Source organism: Heloderma suspectum, chromosome 1 (genome assembly GCF_057233095.1).
Source record: "Heloderma suspectum isolate Gila_16-S chromosome 1, 16-S_ref, whole genome shotgun sequence".
In the NCBI taxonomy this organism is placed as follows: domain Eukaryota; kingdom Metazoa; phylum Chordata; class Lepidosauria; order Squamata; family Helodermatidae; genus Heloderma; species Heloderma suspectum.
Window position 1 is genome coordinate 347,394,794 of NC_139458.1, and position 24,276 is coordinate 347,419,069.

Consider the following 24,276-nt stretch of genomic DNA (forward strand, 5'->3'; position numbering starts at 1 on the left):
TGGCTCTTCAGTGCTCAGAGACCTGGAGGGCTTAAAGAGGAATTCCAAAACTGCTTGGGAGCTGGCGAAGAGGCATGGGATGAATCTTCCAAATCCTCCTTGCAGGGTGGAAGAGAAGGGAGGAGAGGCCAGATCACTGGGAGATTACTACACAAAATAATTCATCCAGAGATCACACTCATTCATCATGGCTCTATACAGTTTAATCAATGGAAAGTTGTAGTTTAGCATCCAATAAACTATTTCTGTAGATTTAAAGTTAAGATTGATTCAACAAAAATTGATGTTTCATGTATATTGGACACCACAGAGGCTTGCTAAGAAGCTGGCTAGCTCTGCCGGATGCTGGTGGTATAATGAGGATAATGGCTCACTGAGGTTGATGATGTGGTCATGTCCTGTAGTGGCTTCTTTTGAGTTGGAAATCATTGCGTGTATAAATGTTGTTCTTGAAAATCTGTGATAAAAGTGGATATACATGCACTTTTAAACTACTACCCTGTGATGTGGGGATTAATAGATGGACAGCAAAAGTGGATACTGAGAGCCTTTACGGTTGCAAAGACACAACAAGCTGTGACCAGGTGCTGAATATGCAAATCTTGCCTGGCACGTGCTGGCACAAATCACAGCCCACCATGGCTTAAATAACCCATGGTGGGCTGTCTGGATTGTGTGAACTGTATTGTACAGAACCCATCCCCTCTTTATTAAGTCTTTAAAACTAATCTGCATAATCCTTATCAAAATGAAAACAAATATTGTGCAGGTTATTAAGAATAAAATAGGTTTATTTCTTATTTTACATAATCAGATTGATACATTGACTATTTGGGAGTCTGTGGTAGGATTCAAAGTTGCAAGTTCATTAAAATAAGAGCGACATACCCAATAGTTGCACTCCTGTTCTGCGCTGATTTGTACCTCAGCCCTGTGACTGGAACACATTTACACAATAGGATAAAGTGGAGAGTTCACATACAATAACTGATACATAGAATACACACTTCACTGTATAACACTTCTTACAATTCTGTCATACATTGAATTCTTTTGACAATTGGACGAGCTTTTAATTGGAGCTTTATAATTTTAATTGAAGCGTTATAACTTTGCTGTGAGGGACCAATTAGCAAGATTCTTAAAAACTTCATGGAAGCAGGTAATATTGTATCAATATTAAATGGAAAGCTCACTAGCCATTGCAGCAACAGTTGCTGAAATTAAGACCTGGACTACATTTGTAGCAGAGTCCCAAGGTGTTAGAGTAGATGGTAACACTTCAGGCTGAAGGTAGGCATCACATTTTTAATGCTCTTTAGTGTAGGAGTTTCTTTTTTTAACCCTCCCTCCAATTAGAAAACTAACACAACAGAGGGCAGACTCAGTTACACTCTTCGTCCCTGCTGTGCTAGTTGTTCATTTTTTAATTCATGGGAATTTTTTTGTGTAAGTGAGCATTTTAAAAAATGGTGTACTCTCCCTCTGCTGTACAGTCCAGTCTTACCACTTTGGGATTCTACTACTGCATTCTGCTGCCTGTATACACCAGGCCTAATCTTTCACCTTAATGAAACTCAGCACTTCAGTGGGGTAGTTTGTAAGTACTTACGTGCCTCTGGCAAGTAAGAAGTGCCTCTGGCCAAGTAGGTAGATAGGCAAATAGTACACTGGCTAAGAGCAGTTTCTTTCAGGCTGTTGGTACTGGAAATTACTAACAGATATGGGTAGGAAAGTGCACTAGTAAAAATGTTGTGGACTAGTTACTTTGGTGGACTTGTTTGAGAGACTGGGTAAACCATGTTCTAATGCTGACTTAATCAGAACTACAGGTATCCTTTTTGCAACATTCAGAAAAATGTAGGGATAGGAATGGAAAAGGCAGAATTGCTCTGAACTTGGAGGAAAGAGGCATTAAGCCTGAGATGACATCTGTCACTGATATTAGTTCAATCCAAGGTAATCTCTTAAACCTTTATTTTAGACAGCATGATGGATTGTCATATCTTGTTTCAAAGGTAAGAGGACAGAAGTTTTAAAAGCACAAAGGATGATAGTAGTATCATTCCCATTTAGTAGGTAAATAGGAAAGTAAAGATGAAAAGGGGGAGTAACAAAGGTTTTCAGTGTGTGAGTTTTAATTGCACTGCTTTCCCACGGACAGCCCCAGTAAGTAGTGTGTTTACAGTTTGCAGGGTAGCAGAGACTGACAGCACTGAGAAGGACAAGACAAGAAGCTGACAGGCATCATACTTGCAGTGGCCCATAACCACACTAGTGTGCCCCATTTCTATTTCACGTTAATGCTGGGTTGCTTTCAGGTGTACAATAACTGACTTTGGCCTTTGGGGGAGTGTAAGTTGAGGCAAGAAGTCAAAGTCTAAATATTCTGCTGCATCTACAAATTGCAACAGTTTCTATAGATGGAAACATGCTTCTATCTGAGCTCATCCTGAATTTATCATAGTACCATGTAATCTGGTACTAATTCAGGACCTTGGGGGTGCTCTTGGATCCAGAACTGTCACTTGAGGCACAGGTGAACTCAGTAGCATGGAGCACTTTTTATCAGCTTAGGCCACTATACCAACTACGACCTTATCTGGACAGAGATAGCGTAGCTACAGTTATCCATGTTCTGATAACCTCTCATCTGGATTACTGCAATGCATTATACATGGGGCTGCCTTTGAAAATGGTCCGGAACCTTCAACTAGTCCAGAATAGGGCAGCAATATTGTTAACAGGGACTGGCCAACAAGATCACATTATACCAGTACTTCTCCAGCTGCACTGGCTGCCAGTCCACTTCCAGGCCCAATTCAAAGTGCTAGTATTAATATTCCAAGCCCTAAAACACCTTGGGGCCAAGTTATCTAAAGGATTGCCTCCTCCCATATGTGCCTGACCAGATCCTAAGATCATCCTCAGGGGTCCTTCTCTGGGAGCCCCCGCCAAAGGAAGTGAGGCAGGTGGCTACCAGAAAGAGTGCCTTTTCTGCTGTGGCCCCCCAGCTATGGAATGAGCTCCCTAGAGAGGTTTGCCTGGCGCCTAGGTTGTTTTCCTTCCATCACCAGACCTTTTTATTCTCCTAGTATTTTAGCATTTTAGCTTCCTAATCTTTTAGCTCTGGTGTTTTAAATCTGTATTTAAAATCTCTGCATTGCTGCTATGTTTTATTCTGGTTATGCTGTTATATTGTGGTTTTAAGCTTTCATATTTTATACTGTTTTATGCTGCACTTTGTGGTTTTCATTTCTGTGAACCACCCAGAGAGCTTTGGCTATTGGCAGTATAGAAATGAAATAAATAAATATTAAATAAATAAAATTAAAAGAAAAACTGATTCAAATTAGTAAAGAAATATCCTTTCTGTAAAAGGAATGCAATCTCTCACTTACAGTCTGATCCTGTAAGCCAATACACCAGCAAATAATATGCTTAGGATCTGGCATGACTGCTGCATCAGGCCACACCCCATCACAGGGGCATTTTAAACTAATCACACTGGGTATCATCACACTGGTGCAGCAATGTGGATCAGCCATCCACAGTATTCTAAGTGGTGCCGTAACCTTGCACAAAGCTATTTCACAAAGCAGAATTGGGTGCAGATGGAGTTGCAAGGAGAGGACAAGTCTAGAAGGAAGGAATTTACATGGAATTCTAAAGGCATTTCAGCTACCACAGAGCAAGCTCTAGTGGCATTACCCTGCACACCTGAGATATGGCAGTAAGGTGTTTCTGTGAGATTACAACAGTTGTACAACACAGTAAGATGGAGCCTGCCTTATTGCCAAGCGTAGGATACTCCTGGAGCTCTGGCAGAGGAAGCCATTCTGATGCCATTACAACTATACACATCTACTCTACCGCAGACCTTAAAAGAAACTTCTAGAAGGTGGTTGCTGCTTTTTCTTTTTTAAACATGAGGTTTTACTTTAAAAAATGTGTTTAGATGCGAGAGGCACACTTTTGGGGGAAAGCTTGAGAGAAGGGAAGTAACCTGAATCCCGCTTTAGAGATACATCCCATTTATGAGGTAATCTGATTCCTCTGACATAATGGGCCGAGCTTTCTTAAGTTTCTGTTTCACTAACCGCAATCGGCAAGCTACCATGAGCAACAGCAAAGCAGTGATGGCCAACCCCAGAGCCAGTGGGAGTACAGCACCTAAAAAAAGAGGAGTTAAGAAGTGTTAACACTGGAACTCATCAAAAATGGAATAAATAATGCCAAGTCTCAGAATTTTGAAGGAACTGTGTATCATCTTACTTGAAACCATCCCACGTTAGCCATTGTCCCACCTACTGAAAGACTAACAAAAGGCAAACGGAATCCTTGTCCCTAGTAAAGCAGCACCATCTCATGCAGAGTCCCCTGTAGGTACAGTGATCACTGCTGGAATTTGGAGGGAAAGTGCCCTTGAACAGCCTGGCAGGTGTGCGTGTCCCTCCCCATAGGTTCAAAAAGTAACTGTTGTCTAGTGGAACTCTTTTGGAAAACTCTTGCCATTCAGACTTCGTAGCCATATTACCAGATGTCTATGACACTTGGTAATAGTATTTATTTACCATCCTGGGCATGTAGCTCCATGGATCCTACTTGTAGGAATGAAATGTGGTCACATAAAAGCTAGTGCTTAGGGATGTTACACTGCATGCAGATGTATCTGCAAACAGGAGCAGGTGCAGGTTTTTCTCCCTTGCCTTCACTCCTCAAAGGATGCGTACACAACCTCCAAACTGAAGGCTGACTGCCTCTTCCTCGGCATGCCTCCCCCTTCTAAGCATCATTCACGTTTATCTGATCAATTTGCCCCTTTCGTTTTTGAAAAAGTTTTTAAAGACATATTTACATGGGGGTTTTTTACTCTTGAAAAGCCGCTCCCAGAGAGGGGTCTCCTTGGGAGGAACACAACGGCCAAGCAGTCAGGGCTGTGGAAAGCTGGCTTCTGCTGCACACTGGAAGAACAGCTTTTCCCTGAGGTCAATGTGGTGAGGAAGGCTGTGTGTCTAAAAAGTGATGACTACGCTTCCACAGTGGCTTCACTGCTCAAATTATGTATATTTGTATGCTATATCCCCCTAGACCCCCCAGTGGTTATTACTAGAAAATAAGCCATCCATTGTGTTTGTGATTTAGTATGTATTACATATGTAATATCTCTTAAGGTCCAACTTATTCTGTCTCAGGAGACTGCATCACAGGTTGCCATCTTCCTACACAAAGATAATCTCTTTGAGAGGGCCTTTTCTGTGGTGGCCCCCACTTTGTGGAACTCCCTTCCTAGGGAACTCCGTCATGCCCCCTCTTTAATGAGCTTCCGTCGTGCATTAAAAACGTGGTTGTTCAGGCAGGCATTTGGGGTGGGCTAGGGTATTTTTTTTAAAAAAAAAATTATGGTAAAATTTTATTGTTTTAAATTGTTTTATGGTGGGTTGTACATCGCCCAGAGTGGCTGGGTGACCAGTCAGATGGGCGATTAATAAATTTAATAAATAAATAAAAAATCTCCTTGTTAGAAAAAAATGTATACATCGTTTGTAAGCTGCAGCAAGAATACTTTGGGGCAAACTACAAGTCACAGATATATTATTAAGCCAGTTTCCAGATACCATCTCGCAGACACATTGGGTCTGTTGCAGAGCATCCTTCTGTTCTTTGAGATTCAGCTGAGCAAGCCAGAAGCCCACCAGGTAAGGGAACCAATATGTCCATTTGCAATATGACAACTTTTATGACTGGCTTTTTGGAGACAGTTATGAAGAGAGAGACCAGGCAAAGCAGGTTGCCATCCTCCCTTAGCACAGAGTTGCCTCTGTGCCACAGGACAGACTTCTTGATGTGCCTGCTTCTGAGGGAGAAGACAGTACATAGCCTGACACAAAGATATAGGCCATCAAATCAGACAGGAATAAAAACATGGGTATCTCCAGATGGGTGGCATCTAGCACTACCCAACATGGCTCTTCTGTTGTAAGCTATAGACAGAATTAAAACTGGCCTTCCACACTATTGGGAGTATTGCACTTTTTCCACCAGTGGCTGTGACACAGCTGTTGTGGTTGGGGCCATTTGAAGCTTAGCACACATTCACTATAACCCTTGCAGTAGGGACCATTTTATGACCCAATTTTTATCAACCTTTTAATTAGTGCTAAAAAGACATTAAAGACAGGTATATTACCCTAATGCTATAATGTAACGGTTTGGTATTATGGTGTGTTAGTAGTATAACAGTATAATACAATACTAATTTTTAAAAACAATTTAAACAACTGGTTTAGGCCGCTGCCATTTTTAGCAAGATGGGGTGCTTCCAGATGAGGCCTTTATCACGCAATCACTCTGCCTCATTCACAGCATTTTGCAGGGGTCTAGATGACATCTTCCACTTACTGTAACCCTCCCATGTTTTCACACATCTTCCATATTTTTTTCTTTCCACAAAAAGTCCGTCAAAGAGATAGTGATTTATTAGATGCTCACGACTGGCCACTCATGGAAGTTTGCGGGTCCTTTAGACAATGTTGTCAACTTCCATGAAGCCTTGCATGCTTTTCCTCATTTATCCCACTTTGAAAAAGCACGAAGATAATCTGATATACTGGCAGCACCAACTAGTGGCTGTATAATGAAAGATATAGAAAATCGCCTCCCTTGTCCCCCACCCACCTCCGGGGTGCCTCCTTCTTGAAATTCTTCCATGCCACACCATGTCCTGCATGGGGCAATGGCAGGTGCGCCAACCCATCCTTTGTGCCGTGTGGCAGGCCACCGCTCCCAGTAGCAGGGAAGCCCTACGCTGCCCCTCCTGATCCCCCCTCTCCGAGAAAGCATGTGTCCAACCCATGTGAAGGAGCTGATGTTAAACCTTCAAAGGATCTGGAAGCAGAAGCCCTGGCAACAATGTGGGATTTTAGCCTGGTGTGTTGAAGCTCAATGACAGAATAGCTGCACAACATCTTTTGATTGGTAGCACTAGGAGTTGTCCATCTGGAAGCACCATTGGTTAATGATGGTGATCAGAAAGGGTTTATTTGAAATCATTTTTTTAAATCATAAAATTATAGCATTATGGTGTTTTGCACGATACTTCTCTTTCATAAATAAAAAAGCCGGTGAAGCATTTTAGTACTAATTAAAAGATTAATTACAAAAACATAAACTGGGTCACAAAATGGCATCCACCACAAGGGTTATAATAAATGTGTGCAGAGCTATGACAGCTTCACTTTCCCGATACGTTACTGCCCACATCAACCCCCTGCCCTTTTAAAAAGTAGTGCTGAAGGCATCTACATGTGTGGAGACTGTGCTACTCTTCCATTCTTCTGAAAAAGTTGGACTTTCTGCAGTCTGAGAAAAGGTGGAAGAGCCACAGGGAAGATATAGGATGATAATAATTGGATGCTGGTGTAGTGTGGATGCCATATAAAAAGTGAGTGAACAGTGCATGGCAATTCTACAATAAATGCCCCAAGATGCACTCCAAGCATGCAAGATATTCAGTACGATTTGCTGTTGTAATAGAAGTCTACCACAGTTTAAACCCATTTAGAAGAGTGATCCTAAGACTAGCTAAAGCAGCAAACAGACTTAGGCAGGGGTACATGACCAATCCAAGACATAACCAGACTGCAGAAATGTTATTCCAGTAGTATACATTATGTTGACTTGGTGGTGCAAGTGTTTAGGATTCTAGTGTTAGGGCCTTTTGTTTTGTTAAGAAAAATGCGCTCTATACATTTAGTTTAAATAAGCAACATTCAGTGCTACCTTGCCCAAATCAAGCAGAACCAGAAAGCCTTAGTTTAAAACATAGCCTCATAATTACCTGTTTCTGGGACTGGATGGCTCTTTTCAATTTGAGTGCCTTTTAACACCACAATGTCATTTTCATCCTTATCTGTGCCTTTCCCTGAGGTTCTAGAATCTGTAATAAACCAAGCAGGAAATATACCTACAATTATATTTTATTAAATTAAGGAATAATTTGCGCTGCAGTCTTTAATCACTTCTACATTATTTTAATAACTACAGCACCCACTAGATTTAGAGTTGTTTCCTAATAGCTTTTCAAAGGAAGGTTAGTTTATTTTAGAATGAATTGGCAACATGCAGGAGATGGAAGAAATAGGTGAGAAATCTATTTGTATTGCTTTGTGCTTGCCCAATTATTTTTGTATTATGTCATATTTAGATCTTCAAGTTAAAATTGAAAACAAACAACACAAACCATACTAACATATAAGCGTAGGGGCAGCAAAGGTTTCAAGAGCTGGGCAAAGCATTTTCAGGATCCAATTTATTTATTCAGGATGGGTTGAATACAGAGGAAGCTGGTCATATTTTAGTCCCATTGAAATCAGTGGGATTTCAATGCAAAAAGTGGCTATGTTCCACTGATTTCAATGGGACTGAAGTGTGAATAAGGCTGCAGTCCTATAAACACTTATCTGGAAGAAAGTCCCACTGTACTCAGTTGGGCTAACTTTTTAGTAGGCATATATAAGATTGCACCGTACCTTTCTCTGGATACAGCCCAATGTTTATGTAATATCTTTCAACAAAAACAAATGAACAAAGTAATTTACGTGGTTAAAGTGGGCAGCAATTAAAACATTGTTAAGTTATCTTTTATCGCCCAGTTTTTCCTAGAGTGTTTTTTATGTTCTCTCCTTTTAGCCTTGTAGACCTCATTGGGCTGGTGATAATGACTGCTCCTGACTCTTGGTGTTTTCAGTGGAGGAAACTGTTCCAACTGCCAGGAGACCCCTGAACTAAAAAGCCTTCCCCCAAAACCTCTTGTTGCTGTTATAATCTCACAGAGCCTTGGGGGAATAGGCCCTCTGTGTTAGTGAGCACTAGGGCTGGGTAATACAAGATGTTTCCAAACTGTGTCCAAACTGAGCAGAGTCTTCTCCTCACCCGGACAGAGGGTATCAGCTGCACTAGGCTCCCAGAAATCTCCAAAAGACTCCAGGGAACTGGCAAGATAGTAGATTAAACAAGGAAAACTTCACCAAAGGTGCAGGCTGAGCAGAAACAAAGCTCAGAAGAACAAATGGATGGGTGGATGGGCAACTAGGCAGGAGAACAGTTGTCTGTTAACTCTAGGCAGACTGCTAAAGAATGACCAGTCAACAAGCCAGCCATCTATTCCTGTTTCTTTTTGCAAAGGCTCATGGACAAATAGCTATACATGCAACTAGGCAGGGCCTGAGGGAGTGAGGCCTAACAAAGTGAAGTTGCTTGTTCGGCACAAGTGTGACATCATATGTTCTGATACTGTGCTGCCCCACCCTATGCTAGCACACAATTTCCTAGAGTAATGGAGAAAGCACCCTATATTAATTAATTTATTTAATGGATTTGTAACCCGCCTTTCAGGATAGATTGTCCTCTCAAAGCAGTCTATGATAATCACACTGTAGGAAAGACAGGAACTTAGAGAGCAGCTCTTTCCCTCTGACCAGAGCTGTGGTGGGAAGGGTGGTGCTGGTGAGAACTGAGGGAGCAGCTGTGTCAGAGGCAGAGCCTGGCTCCTCTAGTCAGCAGGACACTAGAAGAGACAAGGTGGCTGGGATGAAGCCTCTGAGCTGCTCTACATCCTTCAGGGCACTAGTTAGGTGTGCAGGGATTTACCCTTTCATAGCCATCTCCCAAGCCCAAAGCTTTGATAGGAAAGCCTGTAGCTTGAGGTCTCCAGGAGGCAATCATACATCAAATACAGCCAATGCTTTTCAGCATACAAATATCTCAAAAGCATTGTACATTCTACGGTTGGCTCTAGACATGTCCTTCCATGAAGAGAAGGGATCCTTGCATTTCCAGAAGGGACAGATTCAGTGGAGGCTCCCTCTGGAGGATGGGGGGAATGACTATTTTCACTGACTTCCCCTTCTCCCTGCAGCCCACTTTGCCCCCCAAAGCTGCTCTAAAGGGTTGGAGGACTCTCCAGAATAGCATGGGAGGCTGTGCTGGGGGCTGCAAGGGGAAGGAGGAATTGGCAAAAATCATCTTCACCCCTACCTCCAGTGGAGCAGAATTCCGCACCTGAGAAGTTTGAATCACACCCTTTGTGTGAAGTTATTTCTAGCAATGTATCCATAAAGAATGTCAGTGGAATATCAACTTGTCAGCAAAGGCAGTGATTTTATAACACCGCAGTGTATAATTGATGCAGTGGTTGATACTCCTATATGAATCACTTACATAAACTGGCAGATATTTTGGCTGCAAGAAACATTGCGGCTGCTGTGTGCGCTGACCGTTGCTGTTGCTACATTGCTTGCCAGGAAATTTGTCAAGACAACATGCATTCTTCAGCTACAACGCAATAGATATGCTAGTCAGATGTGAGCGCAAAATTATCTGTGCTTAGAAATCTACGAGCAGCTGAATTTGTCCTTAGAAGTGCTCGTGCATCCTTTGACACCTACGGAATAAACATACTTTTCAAAATGGCTATTGCTGAGTTACCTCAGGAACCTTATCACACGGAGAAGCTTGTATTCTCTTGGATGGTGTACAAAATATATAACTTCTAATACATATCTCTAAAAATAAAGAAAAATCCTCACACATTTTCTCAGAAACTCCTATAAAATCAGCTTAAACCTCCTATAAAAATCCATACCAAACACAGTGCTTCACAAGTGTAATGTGAATGTCCTAAGCCACTACATATATAACTAGCTGCTAAGATGAAAACACATTACAAGTTGCTCCAAGGCCAACACTGCACATTATACTAAACATGTGGCTACCCCCCAAAACAGCATGTCTATCTCAAGTTTTCCTCGTCTCTCCTGTAACATATAGGGTTGTGTAGCCTGTGTCCTGATATCATCACATTGTGCATGTATTTCTTTACTCTCACTCCACACTGTTGGCTAGTGCAGGGAAACATACAGCATGCTACCAGGACATGGGGCAAGTGGTCCTAAAAGTTATGGGGAGAAGAGGTAAGGGAAACAGACACAGGGGTGCCATTTTGGCAGCAACCCGATCTTTTAAAAATATGTATTTATTACATTTATATACCGCCCAACAGCCAAGGCTCTCTGGGCAGTTCACAACTATTAAAACAATAAAATACAACACAATAAAACACAAAATAAGACTTGAAAAGTAGCAAGTAAAACCAAATAGCAGTTACAACCCAGGGAAAAGATGCATTTTTAGGAGGTGCTTGAAAGATGCCACATTTTCTGTCTCCCAAACTGCACGGGGAAGGGTTTTCCAGAGGGTGGGTGCTGCTACAGAGAAGACCCACCATTGGGGTTCTTCATGGCAACATTCCTTTTGTTTTGGAATGACTAGCAAGGCCTGAAACATTCTGGAAGTGTTGTGCACAACTGGAATCAAAGAATGGGTCTTATTTTGTCATGAAGTTGTTCCTGTTCATAGATTCATATATACATGTGTATATATGATTTAATATATATATATATTAAGGTCATTATTCTTACATTTTCATTTTAACATTTGCTGCCAAGAATGATATGAGCCACAACATACTTGTCACAACATACTTCTCCAGCAATAGTGAAATGGCTTGGATCTAAGTAAGTTTAAAAATTTTAATCCAAACATTTTCAGCCACACATTTCAGGCTTCAGTTACAAGATTTGTAAACAATTTGGAATGAAAATGAAGGGAATAAAATGTATCCTTTCTAGTCTCCTCCTGTTCATCATCTGTGGCCATGGAGAAATCTGCCACCAGAGAGGCAGGTTACAGTCACCCTGCTATTGCTAGTGATGCCAGAGTATTAGTAAAGGGCCAAAACAAATTGCTGATTGAGGTCTGCCTCAACATGGGGGTTAGGCTAATGGTCCCTATATATAATGTTTATAGTTTTAAAAATAATACTCATGTTTTAGATCTATGTACACTGTTATGATAAATGTCAGAAACTCTGTGAATGCTAAGAATTACTGTTAATAGCTCTATGAATTACTGTTAATGTTTAAGATTTTTGGAGCCCAGGGGCACTTATTGACCTTACGGTCTTCCAATAAATATCAGTAACATCTGTGCCACCATGCTTGTTCTGGGAATTTTCAAACCAGTGATGGTAAATGTCATCCTTTACTATAAATGATAGAAATGGGGATGAAATTTTGTCAGGCTACCAGTAAATGCTAGTATTTGATTACATTTCTTGCTGGCCTCTAAAATCTTAGAATTACCTGTACATGTCAACATTGACATGCAGTGCAATCCTATATATATCTACTGTAACCATGTTGAGTTCAATAGGACTTGCTCCCAGGTATCAGAATGTAGCATTAGTTTCTGATGTTTACTATAAACTACGTACACACTGCAGGATATGCCAGAAACATACTGAATGTTTTCACATTTAACAATCAAAGCTTTGGATGCAAAGTGTACTTCATAATAGCAACCAGCATTCCAGCATGAACCAAGGCACACATGCATGAAATGCAGACCACTGGGAGCTCTCTTCATACTTTAAGCCGCCTTGCAGTGAGGGAATGGGGACTTGCAATGGCAGCCAGGAACATAAGTCAGAAATTGGCTCAAGCCACATATGTAACAGAAGTCACAGAGTGGAAGGGTGTGGGAGCTCTCACCCCACATATTTCAACAATTGGTAGATGGATTCTACAAGCACATTTATGTTCCTGGCTGCCACTGCTGATCTCCTCTCCACTACTGGAAGGATCATTAAAGGAACTCCTGGGATTCCAATGGGTCTACACGACAGCAATGTTCTACTGTGATACTTTTTCCTTCTCAGAGGTGACTGATTACCATGAACTTTTACACATTCATCAAGGCAGTCAGATTCTTGAAGGAAGTTGTTTTCATTGCCTTTGCAGCCACCATAGATGAAATGCATGCAACTGCCCGAAAAAGCATCAAAATGCCAGCGAGGGAAGTGCCCATTACATGGGCCAGCAGCAGGGGGTACCAAGCATTGCTCTGTAATTGTAACAAGAAAAATACATTATAAATATAAGTATTATATCAATTAGCTTGTCTAGTATTTGGTATTTATTATTTTAAATAAGTGCTTTATTATTTTAAATAAGTGCTTTATTATTATATTTTATTTACAATATTTATATACCGCTCCACATCAAAGATTTCAGAGTGGTGAACAAGAAGATAAAAGAATAAAAACCATATTAAAACAATTAAAACATTTTAAAAGAAACAGATTCTGAACTTAATAAACTGCAGCTGGTCACTCACAGAAGGCCTCTCAAAATAACTATGTTTTCAGGAGGCACCGAAAGCAACACAATGTTGGCACCTGTCTGACCTCCAAAGGCAGGAAGTTCCACAGGAAGGGGGCCACTACACTGAAGGCTCTTTTCCTGGTGGACTCCAGCCGGGGCCATGGGGCCATGTGGAACCACCAGGGACATGCCCTCTGATGACCTCCATGGAAAGAGGGAAAGCGCTCTCTCAGGTATCCTGGTCCCAAGTAGTTTAGGGCTTTGTACACTAGTGCTAATACCTTAAACCTGGCCCGGTAGCGAATAGGCAGCCAGTGTAGTTCCTTAAGCAAAGGAGCTACATGCTGAAAACGGGCAGTTCCTGACAACAGCCAAGCTGCTGCATTCTGCACTAGCTCCAGCTTCCAGACCAGCCTCAAGGGCAGCCCCACAGAGAGCGCATTACAGTAATCCAGTCTTGAGGTAATGAATGCCTGTATTGCTGTGGCCAAGCTATCCCTGTCCAGGAGAGGCCATAGATGGTGAACCAGCCAAAGCTGGTAAAAGGCACTCTGAGCTGCCATGGCCACTTGGGCCTCCAGCAATAATGATGGATCTAGGAGTACCCCAGACTATGGACCTGATATTTCAAAGGGAGTGCAACCCCATCCAGAACAGGCAATGCGCCTATCTCCAGGACTGGGAACCACTCACCCACAGGGCTTCCATCTTGCCAGGATTCAGCTTCAGTTTATTGGCTCTCATTCAGCCCATTACTCAGTCTAGGCCCTGATCCAGGACTTGCACAGCCTCTCCTGATTCAGATGTCACAGGGAGATAGAGCTGTGTATCATCAGCATACTGATGGCATTTAGCTCCAGATCCCCCAATGACCGCTCCCAGCAGCTTCATACAGATGTTAAACAACATTGGGGACAAGATGGTGCCCTGTGGCACCCCACAGCTCAATTGCCAAGGGGCCAAAGAATAGTCACCCAATGTTACTTTCTGAAATTGGCCCCGTAGGTAGAACTGGAACCACTGTAACATAGTGCTTCCAATACTCATCCCACAGAGTCTATCCAGGAGAATACCATGGTCAATGGTATCAAAAGCCAATAAGAGGTCGAGCAGAATTAACAGGGTTGCACTCCCACTGTCCGTTAAATGGTAATGTAACAGAATCCACCCTTGTCTACCCAAAAATTACCTCTTCAGTCATAATCCCCAAAACACACCTTCATAATTGTTTTTTCTTATTCCTCAAGAAGAATCTAACAGGAAAACCCCCCAGCCAACTCCCCCTCCCCCATTTCTCAACTTCAAGAAATAAGTAATCAAAGGCTTTGATCGCCCTTTTCTCAACATCCCCTTACCTGCTGTGACTCACCTCACTGGTCAGTGGCCTTTTTACTATCAGTCATCCTATCCCCACTTTTCTGAGACTTTCCCCATAAAGAATAGGGGTTGGGGCCTACTTTGTCTTTTTCATGGGGAAACTCTGTAGATCCTCCTTGTGGACAGAGCACTCCCTTGGTATGCAAATGGAGGTTTCCCCTCATGTATAAGTCACTAGAACTATGTTAGGATTTCGAAGTGTGATGGACCAGTTAGACAATATTCTGTTTATTTCTGAATGTTTCTGTTCATTTCTATTTCTTTTTATTTTGAATCTTTAATAAAAGCTATTTGGATTGGTACTTGGGACAGGCTAGTGCTTTAAAGGCTCAGAATCTGTCTTGCTAACATGCCTAACCTACTGTCCACACTCCAACCTTTTAAGGAGGCCCCAAGTAAGCCCTTGCCTAGCACAACAGCCCAGGAGACTTGCTGAAAGCATCCCTCACCCCTTACATATCACAGTCCCATAGCTTTGTGGTCATCCCAGTCTCAAAATTAGGGAGAAACTGGGGTTGGTGGAAACTTGTTTGTAAGTAATATAATGATGGCACTTCCCAGCCTGTTCTCCTTTGAGAGAAGGAAGGTGCGTTGTGTACCAGATCTTTACAGGTAGTCACTATTTTATAATGCTTCAGCTTCTTAATCAAGGAACTGGTTGTTTTTTGCTTTAATATGCACTACTACTAGTTTGGCGGCTGCTGCTGCATCTTTGGCTAGAATTGTTTTATTTTATTAATGCTCATCTTATGTTATTAACTGAATCACAGGCAAAAGGTATCTGCCTTCAAAGGTAAGAAGCTATGGAGACTACAGATTGTATCCAATGGTGGCTTTGCACTAGTAGGAAGCACTATGGAGACTACAGATTGTATCCAGTGGTGGCTTTGCACTAGTAGGAAGCACTATTGCTCATGCAAGGTGAGGAGCCTGATTTTCGCCACTCCCCTTAACCTATTGCAGCCCTCTGTGAAATATCTCATAAGGTTCTAGAGGGTCCCCCAACCCTCCGGCACACCTGTTCAGGGAACTTGGAGGCTGCAATGGGTAGAGGGGGATTGGCAAATATTGGGTGTTCCACCTTGCCCAAGTGGAAGAGCTTTCTCCTAGTCCAAAAGCACTACTGGATACAACCCTACATCTTTTTCTCAATAGCTCTGGAGCTTTAAAAACAAAGAAGGAAAAATACTACAGAAAACTGAGGGTGACATTGAGCTATGTATGTAGATCCTGGTCTAGAGTATATCATAAAATCACAGAATCATAGAACAGTAGGGTTGGAAGGGGCCTATAAGATCATCAAGTCCAACCCCGAAGTAATATATGCATATTACTGGTCAAACTGTGAAATCTGTCTGTTCAGTTAAAGCTGCAGGGTCTCCTGCTTTTAGCATGGAAGAAGCCCATGCAGAAAAATAAAATGCCCTCAGGGAGCTCTTTCACCCCAGGATAGGTTAATTGCCTGTATCTTCTTGCCAAGTGAGAAGGAGAATATTTGCACCCATCAGGGCCAGACTTGGGATGGAATGTGCACTGGAAGGTGTGGAAAATGATAATCTGTATGGGTTTAGGGTCTTTTCTACAATCTCCCACATATCAAAGATAGATGCATATCCTATTATACCAGTCAAGGAATTCTTTCTACAGAGACACTGGCATGCCTGATCTTTTACAACGCTATGAAGTCCAGAGGTACTTGTTTGACTTTCCATGTGACATAAGATCTTTCAGAATTATCATCAAACGTTGTTGTTGTTCAGTCATTCAGTCTTGTCCGCATACTGCTGAAGCCTAACTTGTAGGATTTTGAGCATCACCTTGCTGGCATGTGAAATGAGCGCAATTGTGTGGTAGTTTGAACACTCTTTGGCGTTGCCCTTCTTTGGAATTGGAATGTAAACTGACCTTTTCCAGTCTTGTGGCCATTGTTGAGTGTTCCAAATTTGTTGGCATATTGAATGCAGCACTTTAACAGCATCATCTTTTAGGATTTTAAATAGCTCAGCTGGAATACTGTCATCTCCGCTAGCTTTGTTGTTAGTAATGCTTCCTAAGGCCCACTTGACTTCACTCTCGAGGATGTCCGGCTCAAGTTCAGTGACCGCACTATCATGGCTATCAGGGACATTAAGATCTTTCCTGTATAGATCTTCTGTGTATTCTTGCCACCTCTTCTTAATCTCATCTGCTTCTGTTAGGTCCCTGCCTTCTTTGTCCTTTATCATGCCCGTCTTTGCACAAAACATTCCCTTGAGATCTCCAATTTTCTTGAAGAGATCTCTAGTCTTTCCCATTCTGTTGTTTTCCTCGATTTCTTTGCATTGTTCATTTAAGAAGGCCTTCTTGTCTCTCCTTGCTATTCTCTGGAACTCTGCATTCAGTTGGATATATCTTCCCCTTTCTCCCTTGCTTTTCGCTTCCCTTCTTTCCTCAGCTACTTGTAAAGCCTCATCAGACAGCCACTTGGCTTTCTTGCATTTCTTTTTCTTTGGGATGGATTGAGTTGCTGCCTCCTGAACAATGTTATGGACCTCCGTCCATAGTTCCTCAGGCACTCTGTCTATCAGGTCTAATCCCTGAAATCTATTCCTCACCTCCACTGTGTATTCATAAGGGATATGATTTAGGTCATACCTGAATGGTTTAGTGGTTTTCCCTATGTTCTTCAATTTAAGCCAAAATTTTGCAACAAGAAGCTCATGATCTGAGCCACAGTCAGCTCCAGGTCTTGTTTTTACTGACTGTATAGAGCTTCTCCATCTTTGGCTGCAAAGGACATCATCAATCTGATTTCGATATTGACCATCTGGTGATGTCCATGTGTAGAGTCGTCTCTTGTGCTGTTGGAAAAGAGTGTTTGCTATGATCAGCGTGTTCTCTTGGCAAAACTCTATTAGCCTTTGTCCTGCTTCATTTTGTACACCAAGGCCATGCTTGCCTGTTATCCCGGTGATTTCTTGACTTCCTACTTTAGCATTCCAATCCCCTATGATGAAGAGGACATCTTTGTTTGGTGTTAGTTCTAGAAGGTGTTGTAGGTCTTCATAGAACCGATCAACCTCAGCTTCTTCAGCATCAGTGGTTGGGGCACAGACTTGAATTACTGTGATGTTGAATGGTTTGCCTTGGATTCGTACTGAGATCATTCTATCATTTTTAAGATTGTACCCCAGTACTGCTTTTCCCACCCTTTTGTTGACTATGAGTGCTACTCCATTTCTTCTAAGGGATTCTTGCCCACAATAGTAGATATGATGGTCACCTGAATTAAATTCGCCCATGCCTGTCCATTTGAGTTGGCTGATTCCTAAGATGTCGATGTTCAATCTTGCCATCTCATGTTTGACCACCTCCAGCTTACCTTGATTCATTGATCTGACATTCCAGGGTCCTAAACAATATTGTTCTTTACAGCATCGGATTTTCTTTTCACCACCAGACACATCCACAGCTGAGTGTCCTTTCGGCTTTGGCCCAGCCGCTTCACTCTTTCTGGCGCTACTTGGAAATACCCTCTGCTCTTCCCCAGTAGTATATTGGACACCTTCCGACCTGAGGGGCTCATCTTCCGGTGTCATCTCTTTTAGCCTTGTGATACGTTCCATGGGGTTTTCTTGGCAAGAATACTGGAGTGGGATGCCATTTCCTTCTCCAGTGGACCACATTTTGTCAGAACTCTCTGCCATGACCTGTCCGTCTTGGGTGGCCCTGCACGGCATAGCTTATGACTTCACTGAGTTACGCAAGCCCCTTCACCACAACAAGGCAGTGATCCATGAAGGGGATCATCAAACATACATTACTTTAACTCCATATCTAGCTGCTGTTTCCTCATTTTTAGTCTAGATTAAGTGCAGGGCCCCCGATATAGATTGGAACCCTAGCGTGGAGGATAGGAGACTTTTAAGATCTGGATCAGGCCCCTGTGCCTACTCCTGAATAAAAAAGAGAAAAAAGACATAGCCGCTAGAAAAAAAATACAATCTGCTAGATACGAATTTAAAGTAATGGCTGTTATGTCCCTTCATAAAATCTGGAACATGTTTATGCACTGTTTATGCACTGTGATCCACGATCAGGCCCAGAATGCTCAGCATTTCCTTGAAATCAGTTAACTAATGTAATTGAGATTGATGGGCCTAAGTCTGCTTAATTCTGCACTGGAGCAAGGATGGCTCTAGTTTAGCCCAAAGTAGAGCTGAACAAAACGGTACATTAAGTAGGTAGCATGCAGTTGATCCTCACATTATTTTTACCTTGGAGTACACATATGGCTCCAGATCTGGATCAGGACCACGGCACATGGATAGGAGAAGTTTAAACCTTCCCACTCAGCCACTTCCCTTCCTAAATTTGTCCTACCCCACTGGAAGCTAAAATATATAGAAAAACCTCCACTGGTGCCAGTGGAGTTTTTTTTCCTTTTTCTTAGCCTCCATGGAGGGAATTAATTTAAGTGGGGGAGTGGCTGGGTAGGAAGGTTTCAACAAGATCCAGGTTAAGGTGTGGTGGTCCTGATCCAGATCAGGACTCTGCCTGTTTATTTCAAGATAAAAATATGGTGAGGATGAACTGCATGCTACGTATTTAACATAGCATCTAGTTTAGCATTTACTCTTGCAAGTACAGGTGCTTAGCAACGTGGTGTGGTTATACAGGCAGACAAGTGCTTAGGACGGGGCATACCGAACACAATACCAATGCTATGAAACGTTACATTAAACTACCATTCCAGTGGCATTATGCCAATGTCATAAGCCTGTACCAATGTATATGATTGGGGTACCGGTCAGAAAACAGTAATTTATTCAAGCTATATCATGTTGCTAATCTTACCTGGCATAAACCCAGTATTTTGTTTCTTTGGTCCCTGAGAGGGTGATTGTTTGAACTCGTCTACATCAGGTGTTTGATTGCTTACAGTAGTTTTCTGGGTGATTTCAAATGCGTATTCCTTGTTGGCATCTTTAGTTAGTCCAACAGTATTTTGCTGGATAGAGCTCATGGCTGTGTGAGCTATTTTTTGTCCTGAATTAACTGGGTAGATGAAAATTAACACAAAAAAACAATTTGTATAGTGGTTAAAAAATACTCAAAGCATTGTCTTTACAGAAGGAGAATGGTTATGCTCTGATCTAGCCAGGTGGGAACTGCATGCAGAAACAGGGTTTTACCTGCGGAGATCTCCCCTTCCACCTCATCAAATGCTTCTGTGGAGGTGGGGCACCCTGTTTTGGGGAGGAAAACATGTATCTTGTGGTTCAACACCAAACGGATGGTCAGCACTGTCCACTCTGATGGTATTGATTACCTGTTGGTGGGGCACCTGAAAGCCAGTGCTCACCTTCCTCTAATACTGGAGCACTGTTTAAACATCTGACTTTCCCTGTCCCAATGGTAGCAATATTTTTTAAATTAAATATCTATTTATTGATATGTAAAGGCTTTTGATACCAAATTCCTAACACAATGAAGCTATTAATTACTATACTACATTTCTATCTTTCTGGACTGACTGATTCTAACCATGAGTTTCTATAGGTGGGCCAGCTAACTCAGATGCTTAAAGAAGGAGGTTTTCATTCCTTTGTAACAACTGTACATAAAATGTAGACAGAAGGAGGAACCATAGCTCAGTGGTAGAGCACATGCTTTGCATGCAGACGGTCCCAGGTTCACCCTTGGCATCTGTAGTTAAAAGGGTCAGGTAACAGGTCCCTCAGACTCCTGCCTGAGACCTGTCAGGACCACCTCTTGGGCCTCTAGAAGTCTTTTCGAGGCTTCCTCCCTGAGATCAAACTCAACATAGTGGGCTCTCCCACACTGGAGACGTTCAAGACGAGTCTGGACAGCCATCTGTCAGGGATGCTTTGACTTGGATTCCTGCATTGAGCAGGGGGTTGGACTCGATGATCTTATAGGCCCCTTCCAACCCTACTATTCTATGATTCTATGAACATTTAAATGTGCTGCTCACTCACATTTCTGACAAAAAGTTTCATCAGATCCATCAGGACAGTGTGGTTCTCCATCACAGGCATAGGTGATATCAATACAGCAGCCATCATCACAGAGGAACTGGTAGCGTGAACAAACCCCAACACATCCTATGATAGACCAATCCTCAAGTTACAAGAAAACTGAACCACTAAACTGGGAATTAGATAAGATAGCTGTTTAAAACTGAAAATGCAGGAATGGAAGCTGCAGCATTTATACACCCTGCCACCCTTGTCAGCTGTGAAATGATTATTTTAGCTATAAGGGTAATGCAAGACTGATAAACAAATCATCTCTAAAAAAAAAAGGAGCACAGTTTGAACTAGTCAAAACCAAATTCTATACCCTATAAATAGTAAGCATGTTATGAAAAATCACATCTTACAGACCATGCTCGCGCTGTGATTTGCCAGTGTACATGAAACAAGTCAGCTAGAGTGACCAGATGCGACAGAGGACAGGGCTCCTGCACCTTTTAATAGTTGTGTAGAAGAAAGAATCTCAGTAAGTGTAGCTTGTCATGCAAACTACCCCTGTTGACATTCCCTCTTCTACACAACTACTGAAGGTACAGAACCCAAGTCCCCCCTTTACTGGGGACCTGTGATCTGTGCAGGCCCACAGGCCGGCAGCAGGAGGAGGAAAGGCTGGTGAGGAAGAGCTGCTCAGCCGTGAGGCCAGCACCTTCCCAGAATGAGGCCTGCTGAGCCAATCAGTACTCGGAAGAGCTTGATGGGGGTGGCGCCAAAGGGGCAGACTGGAGAGAAAACTTTCTCCTTTGTTCTCACTCTGGTTTAACCTGAGGCCCCTGAAAGCAGGCCTCTGACACGGATGCAGCACTGCAATTGCTGACTTCGGCAGTTGCTGACTTCAAGAGTAAATACATGGAAGAAAGAGAGCACCGAGCTCACAAGAGAGCTCCAGAAGACAGGCAAGGAAGAGCAGTGCTGCCGCTGCCACCACCACAAAGATTGAGGAGCGCACCTTTCCTGTTCGAAGAGCAGCGGAAGAGGAGTGCCACCAAACAGTGAGAGGAGCAGGTGGCGAACCAAGGGCTTCTGGCACCAGCAGAAACTCACTTGTTTTGCAGGGAGGTTTGGTGATCTGGGAGCTGGGGGTAAAAGGAAAACTGGAGGTGGGGGAGAGGAAGGTGGCAGGAAGAGAGAAGGCCGCACGAAAGTGCAGCCAGGGCAGCAAAAGATCATGTCTCACTGACTCCTCCCACCCAAGAAGCAACATGCTCCCTGCCCCACCGCCCTTTAATTTTTTGCTAGCTCAGTCGGACTGAAGGAGGATGGGTGGAACAACCCACCCTCATTTAATAAGGCACTTGGCAGCCACCACCTGAAAAAGCACCATTTTCTAGCTGTCTTACCCATCAGCCAGGATAGCTAGACTGGTGAGGACGAGGGAGAGGGCCTTCTCTGTGGTGGCCCCCACTCTGTGGAACTCCCTCCCTAGGGAACTCCGCCATGCCCCCTCTTTAATGAGCTTTCGCCACACATTAAAAACGTGGTTGTTCAGGCAGGCATTTGGGGTGGGTTAGGGTATTTTTAGAAATATGATGTTTTTAATGTAGAATTGTATTGTTTTAAACTGTTTCTATTATTGTACATTGCCCAGAGTGGCTGGGTGACCAGCCAGATGGGCAATTAATACATTAAATAAATAAATAAATAAATAAATTTTAAAGGAACGACAGCCCAGGGTCACTGCCAGTACAAGTGGCGAGGGCCAGGAACATAGCCAGCCTAAAGGTTCTGGGGTGGGGGCACCCAAAACGTAGGGGAGCAATTCATCTGGCTTGCAGGCCTTTTAAAGACAAAACTGTTAACTTTTTTATTATTTGTTTGTAAAAACATTTAGGGAGCAGAGACAATTTAAGGGGGGGCAGCCCCCCCAGCTCACCCTGGCTACAGGCCCAGGGAGTGCAAACAATGGTAGCAAAAGGTGCAAGCCATTACTCCTTTTATTGGTACAAGAGAGGGGTGAGCTCTACCTTCCTGTGTTTGGCACATGTCCCCCCCCACCCCGGCCTCTCAGGTCAAAGAAAGCTATGGGTGGCTGCTAAACTTTCAATAGCTGATGATCAAGTACTACAAGGTCCCAAGCAAGAATTACTGTAACATGCTCTATGTGGTGCTGCCTTTGAAGAGTGCTCAGAAATTTTAGCTGGTTCAAAGAACTGCTGCCAGACTGTTGACTGGGGCTGGCTACAGGGAGCATACAACTCCCGTTAAAACAGCTTCACTGGCTCCCAGTCTGTTTCCAGGCACAATTCAAAGTGCTGGTCAGGTTCCTATAAAGCCCTATATGGCTCGGGTCCAGGATATCTGAAAGACCGTATTCTCCCCGTGAGCCTACTCGTGCCCTGAGATCTTCAGGGGAGGCCCTTCTTGCTGTTCCGCCACCATCACAGGCACATCTGGTGGGAACGTGGGAGACGGCCTTCTCAGTGGCTGCCCCACAGCTCTGGAACTCCTTTCCCAGAGAGGCAAGAGTGGCACCCTCCTTGATATGCTTTCACAAGCACATAAAAACTTTTTGTTCCGGCAGGCCTTTGGGGATATCTAGTCTGGACCTGTGAGAATATGATGGATGGAGATTATGGTTATATTTCTTGTCTTCTAACATTTTGATATTTTATACAATTTTAATATTATTGATGATTTAATTATATTTTAAACTTTTGTATACTTCTATTTATACTTCTATTTACAGGTTTTAATTGTATAAGTTTTAATGTTGTAAAGCAGCCTTAAGTCCCAGTATTGGGGAAAAAGCGGGATATAAATAAACAGAAGCAGCAGCAGCAAGGCCTTCATTCCTTTGCAAAGCGTGAACACCTGCTACCCAAGCCCCTCGGTTCTGCCCAAAAGTCTGGGTGAGGGGCTGCCAGCTTTCCTCACTATGCAGAGGTGGCCAAGCAATCTGTGTGGATGCGGCTGCCACGAGGCCTGAGGCCTAGGCCCTTCCCTTTCCCAAGTGCTCCAAACCACTTTTGTTGGCAGCTAGAAAAGAAAGAAACTATCCCCCACTGTTAGGGAGAGGGCAGCCAATAAAGGAGCCGTATAAATGGACATTGCAGCACCCTCAATTCCCCCCCCCAAAAAAAACACACCCTCTCCTATGAATGTTTACTGGAGGGGCTGTGGCCCAGTGGTAGAGCACATGTGCCCTCCCCCAATATGTAGGCATGTGTGAAATTAGGCATAATTAGAAAAGGAACTGAAAATAAAATTGCCAAGATCATACTCCCCTTATACAAATCTATGGTGTGACCACACTTGGAATACTGTGTACAGTTCTGGTCACCGCACCTAAAAAAGGAAATTGTAGGGTTGGGAAAAGTGCAGAAAAGGGTAACTAAAATTATCAAGGGGATGGAGCATCGCCCCTATGAGGGAAGGTTACAATGTCTGGGACTGTTTAGCTTAGAAAAGAGGTGAGAAGGGAGACATGATATGCATGGTGTGGAGAAAGTAGACAGGGAAACATTTTTCTCCCTCTCTCATAATACTAGAGCCCAGGATCATCACATGAAGCTGATAGCTGGCAGATTCAGGACAGATAAAAGGAAGTACCTCCTCACACAGCACATAGTTAAACCATAGAACTCACTACCACAAGATGTTATGATAGCCACCGGTTTGAATGGCTTTAAAAGGGGATTGGA

The 24,276-nt window shown here is 42.9% G+C and overlaps 1 protein-coding gene across 6 annotated transcripts in view; it reads right to left on the reverse strand.

Moving 5' to 3' along the window:
- Positions 1–770: 770 nt before the first annotated feature.
- Positions 771–24,276, reverse strand: part of LRP11 (LDL receptor related protein 11) — a 37,141-nt gene continuing 13,635 nt past the window's right edge. For 2 of the 6 annotated variants that reach the window (XM_084827805.1, XM_084827803.1), the window contains exons 4-9: positions 20,582–20,707; positions 19,775–19,828; positions 19,437–19,637; positions 12,793–12,963; positions 7,841–7,939; positions 771–4,173 (exon numbers count right to left, since the gene is read on the reverse strand). In XM_084827805.1, the coding sequence (XP_084683931.1) occupies positions 4,019–4,173; positions 7,841–7,939; positions 12,793–12,963; positions 19,437–19,637; positions 19,775–19,828; positions 20,582–20,707 (806 nt within the window). In that variant the 3' untranslated portion in view covers positions 771–4,018. Of the gene's footprint in view, positions 4,174–7,840; positions 7,940–10,227; positions 10,445–12,792; positions 12,964–19,436; positions 19,638–19,774; positions 19,829–20,581; positions 20,708–24,276 lie in introns of those variants that run through there. The other 4 variants (XM_084827804.1, XM_084827807.1, XM_084827806.1 and 1 more) reach the window with 4 other exon arrangements.